At 38.8% G+C, this 11,605-nt stretch overlaps 1 protein-coding gene across 1 annotated transcript in view; it reads right to left on the reverse strand.

Annotated features, from left to right (window-relative positions):
* The window catches only part of Gucy1a1 (guanylate cyclase 1 soluble subunit alpha 1), a 54,108-nt gene that overhangs the window by 17,133 nt on the left and 25,370 nt on the right, over nucleotides 1-11,605 (reverse strand). The window contains exons 2-4 of the mRNA XM_021158175.2: nucleotides 10,479-10,837; nucleotides 4,772-4,833; nucleotides 1,534-1,592 (exon numbers count right to left, since the gene is read on the reverse strand). Of these exons, the coding sequence (XP_021013834.1) occupies nucleotides 1,534-1,592; nucleotides 4,772-4,833; nucleotides 10,479-10,733 (376 nt within the window). The 5' untranslated portion in view covers nucleotides 10,734-10,837. The remainder of the gene's footprint in view (nucleotides 1-1,533; nucleotides 1,593-4,771; nucleotides 4,834-10,478; nucleotides 10,838-11,605) is intronic.

Here is an 11,605-nt window from a genome sequence, read left to right on the forward strand (position 1 = left end):
ATCTCAGAGGAAGCCTATCTGTCTTTCTCTTAACCACACAATGTGTTTCTGCTTAAAGTGTACTCTACCCAGAAAGGTCAGAGTATACGCCTCAGTGTAAGAGTCACAACTGAAATGAATTTAAAACATGAAACTCAATTACATCTGGAGATGATTCCATGATAGATTTTTTTTGGGTTGGGTTTTTTTTTTTTTTTTTTTTTGGTTATTCGATGTACCCTGAGTGAAGATTTCCATGAATTATATCATTCACCTTCAGCATCCTCTTCCTAAGCTCCCTTCTTGTCTCCATATTCTGGGTACTATATTTTTTATCATTTCTTTTGTGATTATAATATAATTGCATCCTATCCCTTACCTTCTTCGAGATCTACCCATACACCCCTCCTTGATCTCTTTCAAACTTATGACCCCTCTTTTTCATTAATTGTTGTTACATACATATACACATCTGTATATTCACATATATCTCCAAATATAAACTGCTCGGTTTGTACTGTTATTTGTATGCATGTTTTCAGGGCAGACCATTTGGTACTGGGCGACAAATTGGTGTGTTCTTCTCCTAGGAAGACTATTCCTGCTACACTGAGGATTTCCTAGTTGCTTATAGCTCTTGGTTTAGACTTGAACCTTGTGGGCTTTTCTCCAGTTTGGCTTGCCCATAGGTGTGATCCTTCATCAGCTCGTGTTTGGACAGTCATGTTGGTGAGACATTATGGGCACGGCTTCTTATATTACTAGGAGATAAAATCTTACAGTCAACTCCCTGGTCCTTTGGCTTTTCAGGTCTTTCTATCCCCTCTTCTACAATGTGACTATTGAGACTGCACTCCACAACTCCATAATTGGATGGGTTGTGGTTTTCTGTTATGGTCTGCTCCTGTTGCAGAGATGTTTCAAACTTTTTTTCCCCTTTGTAAAGTGGGAAACAGTGCTACTCTCTTTGAGGAATATTGTGACGTGTGGGAGTTATGTCTAGAAGAGTGTCTTCCAAGAATGGTTCAATATAAAGTAGCCATTGTTACCACTATATTTCTTAGAAGTACTACTTTTCCTAGCTTAAAACTTCTCGGTTTTCATGCCCATACTCTGGAAAAGGGTCAACAGCAGTCTCTATCTATCTTTCCCCTGAGGCTAATTATTAACATGAAAACTCTGTCAGACTATATTCCCGTGATTGCCTCCAGCCTTTGAAAACACTCCTCAATTTGCCTTATTGAGCAGAATTTTTCATAGACAAATGAGAAAGACATAGTTTGGTTTGAAACCAAAGTCTGTGACTGTGAAAGTCTGGGAATCAGCTTCCCACCCAGGTTTATCTAACTCTCGGCAAATAAACAGCAGGAAAGGTGGAATGTTTGAGGCCACATGTAGTATAGAAGGGGTTACTCTGCATTAACACACACAGAGTTCAAGGACTTCAGGCTGGGAGTCACTAACAAACAAATGCAAACATGTCGAGAGAAATATTAGTTATTCAGGGATGTAGTGCGCTTCCTAATTCCCTGTTCTCACAGTTTTATTTATTACCTGCTGCAATTGCTTCTTCTGCGATTATTTTTTCAAGGTCTTCTTTTTCTGAAGATTTCCTGGGAATAATAAAAGGTCTTAAATTAAAAAAACAATGAGTGTTGAGAATTTGGATCATATACAACATATAATGATAGGTGAGAGTTCTTTTCCAGAAGTAAATCTTGACATACTATATAATATGATATGATACAATCATATGATACAATCAATGACACAAACAACCATTGTTGAGAAAATCCTGGTGTATATATAGCATGGAGTGTCACCTAATTCCTCATGAAGTGTATTTGTCTTTGGAGTTCATTTGTCGTGAAAGAGAGTCTACACCAGCCTGAAACCAGGAGTAGGCAGTGGTCAAGAAGAGGATGGCAGGACCAGATTAAATGTCAGATGCACTATCTTGCATGTGGAGGGACTGAGCTCCACCCCTAGCATCAAAATAAACAAAGAGAAGATGTTAAATTCTCAAGGATGATCATCTAAGTGAGATAAAAATCTGCCTACAATGCATCTCACTGTTGTTGCATATTGTCTTTTTCTGGGGCTAAAACATAAAATACAGGAGTTCTTACTGTTGAGATTAGGAATCTTTATCATTTTATTTCAGAACTTAGTCTCCCAAATTTTATGCAAATTGTATGCAACTAGTTGCAAACCAATTTTTTTCATCAATTGTTGCATTCTAGAAAATGGAAGCTTAAAACAACAGTAGCATGTATAAGGATCAATAGAAGGTTGAAAGAATTTCAACTGGAAAACTTTTATAACAGTTGAAAAAATTAAAATACCTTCATTTACTTTATGTGCCATATGATTAAAAAAACAGAAAGAAAGGAAGAAAGAAAGAAAGAAAGAAAGAAAGAAAGAAAGAAAGAAAGACAGAAGAAAAACCATATGGTTTTCCCTTGGATTTCGGTTTTTTGTTTGTTTGGTTTTTCTTTTTTTTTTTTTTTTTGCTATTTTTTATTTTATTTATTTATTTATTTATTTATTTATTTATTTATTTATTTATTTGGAGATAAAGGCTAAAGTCAGCATCTTCTGCTTTTTCTTTCTATAGCTCCTAATTGATTGTTTACATTTTAGACTTTTTGTGTGTTTATGAAGCACATTTTCTTCATGACCACTGATGCTCAGGAAAATAGAAAGTCAGCGTCTTCATACATCAACTGCACGGCTTTGTCATTCATGTCTGCCTGCATGGCGTTTAAAACCTTATTATTATAGTGACTGATTCTGTTGAAATTTGCCAAATTATTCTAGCACTTTAAGGGTATAAAAGGGTATTTAATTGCAAGGTTCAACTTGCCATTAGCTGAGCCAAGTTGAAATGCAGGTATACTTCATCTGTTTTAAATAGCATTTTAATAAAACAGAGTATAATTTGAGAATTTTTAAAAGAAGATCATTTTAAGAAGGAAAATTGGCCAGAAAAACCACTTTGTTGCATTGAAATATGATGCTTATAAGTATATAAAGTACTAAGTGGGAATATTTTATCCAAGTGGGCTAGGTATCATATTATAGCTATATACTCAATTTGGACATGGAGAGTCACAATCCTTTTTTAGATAATTCATCACAGCACCAAACTCTTATTTTCCTTCCCTTTAAAAATCATTTCAGTGGATTTATTTTTCTAAAGAATGAGAGCAGGACTCCTCACTCTAATACTGCCATTTTCTGACATTCATACTGTCAGATGAGTGCAGAATGGAGCTTTGTTATTCTGAAAAGCAAACAATGAAGTGAGTGTAAACTAAATGCTCCTTGCTTTAGCAAACACAGCATACAGAAAGTCTTGTGAGTGGCCAGCAAGCCACCCCCCCCCGCACCTACACACACACACACACACACACACACACACACACACATTATGATTTTGTCCACATGTTGGGGGAGAGAGACAGGGAGAGAGAGTTCCCGCAACACTTCCCCCAGCAGCAGGCGAGGTCACAGTGACTACTCAGATAAGAACTGGGCTCTCATCCCACTGCTTAACCCATTATTTACGTTTTGTTTGATTACAAGTCCCAGAAATAAACTGCAGGAAACAGGATTAAGATGTGTTCATCGAGCCGGGCGTGGTGGCGCACGCCTTTAATCCCAGCACTCGGGAGGCAGAGGCAGCCGGATTTCTGAGTTCGAGGCCAGCCTGGTCTACAAAGTGAGTGCCAGGACAGCCAGGGCTACACAGAGAAACCCTGTCTCGAAAAACCAAAAAAAAAAAAAAAAGATGTGTTCATCTGCTGGCAGACCAAGGATAGCACAAACAGTAAAGTGAGGCATCAATATGCAAATGAGCGAGAAAAGTACTCAGAAGATGCCCAAGACTGAGGCAGAGCCACTTCACACGGGAGGAGGCAGGAGGAAAAGCCTACTGGTCAACAGTCAGCATCATGGACAGCCTCTGTATTCCTTAAGATTTCCAAAGGAAATCATTGTTGTGGATTTTACTTTTGAGCGCTCTTTTACAGGATGCACCACAGAAAACAGATTTCCATCCAGCAGCAGGGATGGTTCAGAGCACAAAGGCCTGAGAATAAATCCCAAGTGCACTGGCTGCCAAGGACTTGAGCTGACAGCCCCAGTAGCACCATAAGATTGACTTGAAGCTATCTTATCAGCCTGCCTGGGAATTAGGGGCAGAGGCGCCTGGGATGCTTGTCAGCTCTGTCCAGTAAAGAAAGCTTCTGTCAGACACAGATTCACACTCTTCTGGGCCGTTCATGACCCTTTCTTGGCTCAGCTGAGCTGCCTGCATGAAGTCAGTTACTCAGCAGGAAAATTCAGCCCAGATTATCTATAGGGTGGACTATGCTATTATAGGGAAGAGATGCACATGAAAGTGTTTGTAGAGTGTACCAACCATGGTGTTGGTTTGCAAAACTCTATGTTGTACTCTGTAAATGTGGACTCAGTATTTATTATTCACAAATTGAATACTTAGAACAGGAATAGTCAATTTTTCTGCCAGAAGCATGTGGCCAGCTTTATTTTAAAAGCCAACTATACAAACAAGATTTAAAACAAAACAAAAACACAATTCTATTTTCCTTCTCTTCTGAAACCTGAAAAAGTACATTTGTTCTCAAGTTTGCAGTTGCTAACACTTACTTCAGTTTTTGATCTATAACAACAGTCTGGTAAGTATTAATGTATTCAGTAAGGATTTATTATTTTTACACAATATTTGTGGGATGCGGGTTCATACAACTAAGGTAACAGAGCTTACCTGTTTTCTTTTATTTTATGCTTTGCCAAGGTTCTCTGAAGTGCATGGTTCAGTCGCTCACACTGGAAAGAAAAAGAAATATTTGTAGCATTTCCTTAAGATGTCTTAAAAGGTGCAGAGCAGTGGTGGCACACGCCTTTAATCCCAGCACTTGGGAAGCAGAGGCAAGCAGATTTCTGAGTTCGAGGCCAGCCTGCTCTACAAAGTGAGTTCCAGGACAGCCAGGGNTATACAGAGAAAACCTGAAACCCTGTCTCAAAAGAAAAAAGAAAAAAAGAAAAGAAAAAGAAAAAAGATGTCTTAAAAGTGATGCAAACTTGTACTTAATGGTTAGTGTTGTGGATTTGGTATGTTGGGAACTGAGACTTCTTTCTGAAGTGTTTTTCAACCCAGGGAAGAATCAATGTGCTCAGACTATTTTTTGTTGGTGGTATAGGGAGTCAGAGGGCCTTGCTCTTGGCCATAAGTCTCACAGAGAATCAAGCTTAGTCTGAACCCAGACAGAAGATGTCAGTTCTTAATGTCAGGTCTTCCTTAATGCAGGGATCCATGTCGTCACTTCCTTTGGACCAGGACATCTCGATATACACACTCCCAATATTGTCACTGTACAGCTCATTCTCTTCCCTTCCTAAAGGATATCTCCTCCCTACTCACCCAAGGTCACAGTGCCCTTCCCACACACTCTACTCAGGTTTCCCTTAGTCTAGTCTAAGATCCTGCAGTTATCTCTACTGCTCACTTCTTAACCCCCAAAACTAATATGTCATCAGAATTGTGTATTTCAAGAGGCTTGGCCTTGTCTTTATTATAATTCCCATTTTTTAAAAATCATCTTTACCAAATATTGGTACTTTCACTCTTTGATTTCTGAGTGTTTATGAGATTTCCTTTCTTGTAAGACATACATATGCAATTCCCTCTACCTAACATGTGCTTTTGACTATCTACTGATCTATTTTAATGAATCCTTCTTTCCACTTGATAAACAAGGAAAAGCATTGATGAGAAGTGTTCAGCTTTGGATCCTGGATGAAAGTCACACATGTCTATGCATGGGTGCATGATCGTTGAGTCTTATTTTCACTTTACACACAGAAAAGTCAAGAACTTTCTGGATATGATCCAAGTTGGGAAATTCCTTTTGCCTTAATCTATTTATATCTCTCATAGAGTTTCCACTAGTCACAGAAGGCAATGTTGAAAAAAAAAAAAAAGGGGGAGAGGAGAGGAGAGCTTTTTGGAAAAGGGCTTTGAATTCTAAATATGTAAATCAAGCTTAGAAAATAGATACAAAATTTATTCAATGAAAATGTAATCACTAAAAAGAAATTTAAAAGAATTTAAATGTATAGTCAGGAGCATATTTTTCGATGGTTCAGGAATGGAGAAGGGAACACCTGTGACAGGATGAATAGAAAGTGGTAGTTGAGTCCAGAAGGTAAACTCTGTGACAGCAAAAATCCTGAAAGAACAGCTGTGTGACAGGTTCAGAAAGAAACATTTTCTAGTGGTCTTTCACATCAAGGGTAAAAAGAAAAAAAAAAAGGCCCAGTGAAGCTTGTGAGATTGTAAGGAAGCACCTAAGACAGGTGCCTGGGAAACTCATCTTCTCACGAGCCTTCCACTCAGCAGTTCCTCTGCATCACCAGCTACAGGACATCAGTGGGATACACACCCAGGGAACCGCAGGCTTCTGTGAGCTCTCCCTTCTGTAAAACATACTCATGTGAAGAATGGGTTATGGGGTCAGGGGTAAAAGGGACACTGCCTCTCCTCTACTGCAACCCAAGGTTTCCTCTTTCTTTCACCTAGTTGAATAGAAACCCAGGAAAGGCAAGAATAGGCCATTTTACTCATCTCTATCAACTCCTGCTCAGAACTGGGCTGTAAGAAAAAAATATAACCAGTCTTATCACTAGGGGACTTGTCCATGCTCCTGTGTGGTGCTATGGGACATATATGTCTCTTGTTCTCCAATTAAGCCCCCAAGGGTATTCTTTTGCAAACCAAACCAAACCAAACCAAACCAAACCAAACCAAACCAAACCAAACCAAACCAAACCAAAACAAAACAAAACAAAACAAAACAAAACAAAACAAACAACAACAAAAAAACAAAACCTCCTTTCTTGTGTTTTTAGCCCTTCCCATGGTCTCCAGCTCAACTTGCTTAGATCCTTGCTCCTAATATGCCCATTAGTGTAGTTAAGTTGGAGAAGTATAAAGTTGATACTTTTTCCTTTTCCAGCATTGCTGGAGATGTATGTATGGAGCAGATGTTTTTTCCAGATTTTCCACTCAGATCACACTCATTTTTCTTTAAATAAATCTATAGACTTCTTAGGGAAGCCTGAGTAGATTATTGTAATGAACTCTTGTGGGGATTTAACTTTGTCTTATAACAGTGTTGTAGTGGGTGGCTTCTTCTAGAGTAAACCAGACCAGAGTCTGATATAACTACTAGCCATCAATGAGGAGAAGTTGCTACTCTGAGTCATTATAGATATAGCAATGGAATAAAACAATACAGTGATAACCGAGTCTATTGTTATGGTATAGAGGTTCCTAAGACCCCCTGGTAGCATAAACTGGGGCAGGTATAGGGAGCCAAACTGGAGGATTCTAGCCATTATTTTGTGCTGCCCTACAATTGTACTTGATCTTGCACAATCCAGGAGTCCATTAGAGGTAGAAGATTAAATAAGGATGAGGATTGGTTTTTTTTTTTTTTTTTTTTTTTTTTTTTTTTGAAGTCATCACGCACAATGTGTTCAAGACGATGAAGCTGTTTTTGTGGTGCTACCTATCGGCTTGTAAGTAAATGCAATAAACTCATTGGTTCCTGAAGATGTACTTGGATGGAATACTTACACATATTTGCTTGGTCATTATAGCCTATCTGGGGTGATTGGAGGGTTTTTTTTTCATAGCTCCCTAGAAGTCAGGCAACAGTCATGGTTATAAAAAGGTGTAGGTTCAAATAAAACACACAGGTTTTTCTAGGCAGTGTTTCCTGGCAAAGGCTGGGGAATGGATTTCTTTTTTTATGCTGTATTTCTTTTGATTTATCAGTCTAGACACTGAGGTGAGTTTAGACTGTAAAGTCATAGGCAAGATTCACACAAAGTAGAGCCCATCACAAAAAGTCAATTCCAGGTCCATGGTATAAATTCAAACAGAGTGGGACTTCTTTATATATACAATGAATCTATATATTATTTTTAAATTTATTGTAAAACTTTAGGACTAAACCTACTATTTGTTTTTTAAAATGCATCTCAGAATTCAGTACATACATAGGGTAATAGTCTTCTATGGGGTTTTGTTTTGTTTTGTTTCTTGTTCTCTGTGCCTTCTTTATATTTGGAAAGTCTCTGTTCTGTGATTTGAAGAAATTATCATGTAGGAATTCTTGTTCAAGCATACTTCAGTCTTGAATACATCTCGAGGACAGTTCAGGAATAACTCCTACTAGAAGCAACATTGGTGTGATATATAGAATTTCATTGTTGTAGTTAATGGATGAGCCATGATTTCAGTTGCCTACTGCAGTTATGTGTATGCTTGTGTGGGGTGTTATTCTGTATACAGGTTCACCTATGTATACCGGTAAACTCCAGTGATAAAGCATCAGTATTATTTCTTTGGCTTGATTTTGTTTCCATAGTAACACAAGATACATCATTGGGGTTCTTCAATTAAGCTTGTCTGGCTAGCCAGAAAGCCCCAGTGGTTCACCAGTCTCCACTTCCTTAGTGCTGGGATTATAAGCATATGTCACCACACCAAGCTTTTACATGAGTTCTGAGCATTAAACACATTCTGAGCTCTCATTCATGCTTGCATCTCTAGCGTTTTGCCCACTGAGCTACTTCACTGAAAGCCTCTTCAGATTTTAATGCTTCTCTAAACTAATAATATTTTAATTCATAAGGATAAATTATAATGCTATGAATGAGTTCCCCATCATCAGTTATCCCTTTCACTTTGAGGAAATGATACAACTCTATGTTCCTGAGTTGCTGCTTTTCAAGTACAAATGGTAAGATTCATTAGGTGGTCAAGAAACCCCCTTAAACTCAACCAGCTCTATTCTATGGAATGAGAGTTTCTATTGTAAGTCTGCTCAGGCCAGTGGATTTTTATACATACTATTACCCATGAAAACATAATTGGACAGTTAAATATGATTATCTAAAGCAAGAACTAGGATGCCAAGTTGAATCTTGAATATCTTTCATAAGGTTAATGAAGTGACTGAAACTAAAACTTGAGCATTAAATGTGCCAACCAAGAAATACTTCATGAAAAACCGATGTATCTATAAAAAGACCAAGCAGATATTCGGACAGTTGATAGCATAGACTGTTCACTACACATTTCAAACATATTCAACATTGGGGCATTTACTTCCATAAAGCAAATGACCTTAAGTGTGGAAGAGTGCCAATGCATAGTGCCATAAGTATTCCTCCCCACAAGAATTCCAATAGACTCTTTCTCTTCGGCTGCATGGCACTCTGGTCAGAGCTTGATATTTGCACTTATGAGTCCAGAAACAAACAGCAGCACAGCTCATTCTAACTAAGACTGCTTGACACCTCACCCTGGATTTTTCGTAGAGAAAAAGAAGAGCAGTTTGCAGTAGTCCGACTGTTCCTTCCAGATTCTGAGAAGGCACACATGTGGCTTCTCCTCCAGGAAAGAGGGAGAGAAAAGGAAAGTACATGGTATACAAACGATTTCCAAAATTCCCAGAACTTCTGGCTGGCCAGGCACTCAAGGTTCTTCCAATATCAACCTAAGTTAACAGAAGCTGATAATCTGCCTTCCTCTTCAATACATAGCCCCCGAAGCAAAGTAGTACAAAGATTCAGGAGACTGTGAGAGGGGGCAGTAGTTAGTCTCCTGCCATCAACCCTAAAGATAAGACAGAGAATTCAGAATAATAAAATAACAATCTTGCGGAAGTTTAATATGCTGTCGAATAATGTAGACATCAAAGACAAGAATATTATCCAAGAACAAAAGGAGGTGTCAACAAACAGAGATCATTGAAGAAAATATTGAGCATCATTCATTTGTCACCCTGTCTCTCACTCTGTTTTTGGTTGAAACGTCCCAGACTGCAGGGCAAGTCACCTCAGTGAGAAGGGTGACTGAATATCTTTCAGTTTCAACAAACCTGGGTATCTAAGGACTGAGTTTGGGAAAAAATGATTGAATATTTTTATTTCAAATGTCATTAAGGTACAACATGTAATAAGTACCATCTTTGAAATCAGTGTTTTCAACTTTCTGCTAACTCTATCTTTCCTTGGAGTTTCATTTTCAGTCTTCGCTTCATTAGGCACCCCATAGCAAGCTCCATCCCCACTCAGTGTATACTAACATGCAGAGAGAGGTAGGTGTAATACAAGTCCACTTTACAGGTAAAGTAAGTGGAGGCTGACAGACAAAGCAAAGACAGGAATTTTTCAGAGTCTAATGATCTTTTGGAAGGAATTCAAGATGTGAAACTTTTGAAGATTACACACAATTTAGAATACTGTTATTTAAAAACGCAGTTCTCATATGTTTCAAGGACATTCTGTTTACCGTGCTCTTAAAAGTGAGAAACTTCATTTCTAAATATTTTCTTTTGAAACCCCTAGCATTTCCAATTTTGAAATACCACTATCATTGCTAAAGGGAGAACACTCACCTCTGGGAAGATGAGCTTGCAAATACTCTCTGCCAGGGTGTGCAGGTAGACTCTGTTGCGGCTTGTCTTTCTTTGGGGGAGACTCCCTTCTGCATTCTTCTCAGGAAAGTCCTGGCAGATGGGCAGAGTAGCCTGGCAGCCCTCAGAGCCTCCGGCCACCTCCTCTGTTGGCTCCTTAGGAACCTGACCAGGGGCCAGTAAGGAGAAAGGACACTCCCCCGTGATCTTGAGATCCTTGAACTTCCTGCAGAACATGGTGTTCCTGGAGCTTGGCAGTGGTTTCCTTCTGACTAGCTGGTGTTGATGTGGACTGATGAAGATCTGCTTCTACTGAATCAAGGACAGGAGTGACCCAGCACCTATGAGCAGTGAAAAGTCAGAAGAGAAAGGATAGATGAGTTTACACACAACACATAGCTAGGTGCACACAAAAAAAATTGCCTACAGAGTATCAATTAAAGATAAATCACATTTTTCTCTTACTGTCCTTAGCACAAACTATCAATTTCCAGCTTCTCCACCCGAAAATGATCTTCATTATTCCTTCATTAATGCTAGAACTACTGTATTTCATGCATGCCCTGTCTAAACACTAAACATCAGAATAGTACATGTTAGTGTTTCCCTTAAATACTTTAATTTATGTATTATTCTACATATATTGAGAAGCTATCTTCATGAGGTAAGAATGAAACTTGGGCTCAGCTACACCTTAGTTAGCCATCACTGGGCCAATACTTCTGGAATCTGACCTCAAGAAATTTATTTGTTACATATTTAAATACAATAAAATGTTGGGGGGAAGTTTCCAGATGACAATAACCACAACAAAGCTTTCGATATACTTACATCCTTTGCAAAGTATATCTCTATAGCATAGCATCTGTTACCTTTTCTACAAGAATGAGTTCTATTGCTGGGCAGTGGTGGCACATGCCTTTAATCCCAGCACTCAGGAGGCAGAGGCAGGTGGATTTTTGAGTTTGAGGCCAGCCTGGTCTACAGAGTGAGTTCCAGGACAGCCACGGCTACACAGAGAAACCCTGTCTCAACCCCCCACCCCCCCAGAAGAAAGAAAGAAAGGAAGGAAGGAAGGAAGGAAGGAAGGAAGAAAGAAAGAAAGAAAG

The sequence above is a fragment of the Mus caroli genome, chromosome 3 (genome assembly GCF_900094665.2).
Source record: "Mus caroli chromosome 3, CAROLI_EIJ_v1.1, whole genome shotgun sequence".
NCBI lineage: Eukaryota > Metazoa > Chordata > Mammalia > Rodentia > Muridae > Mus > Mus caroli.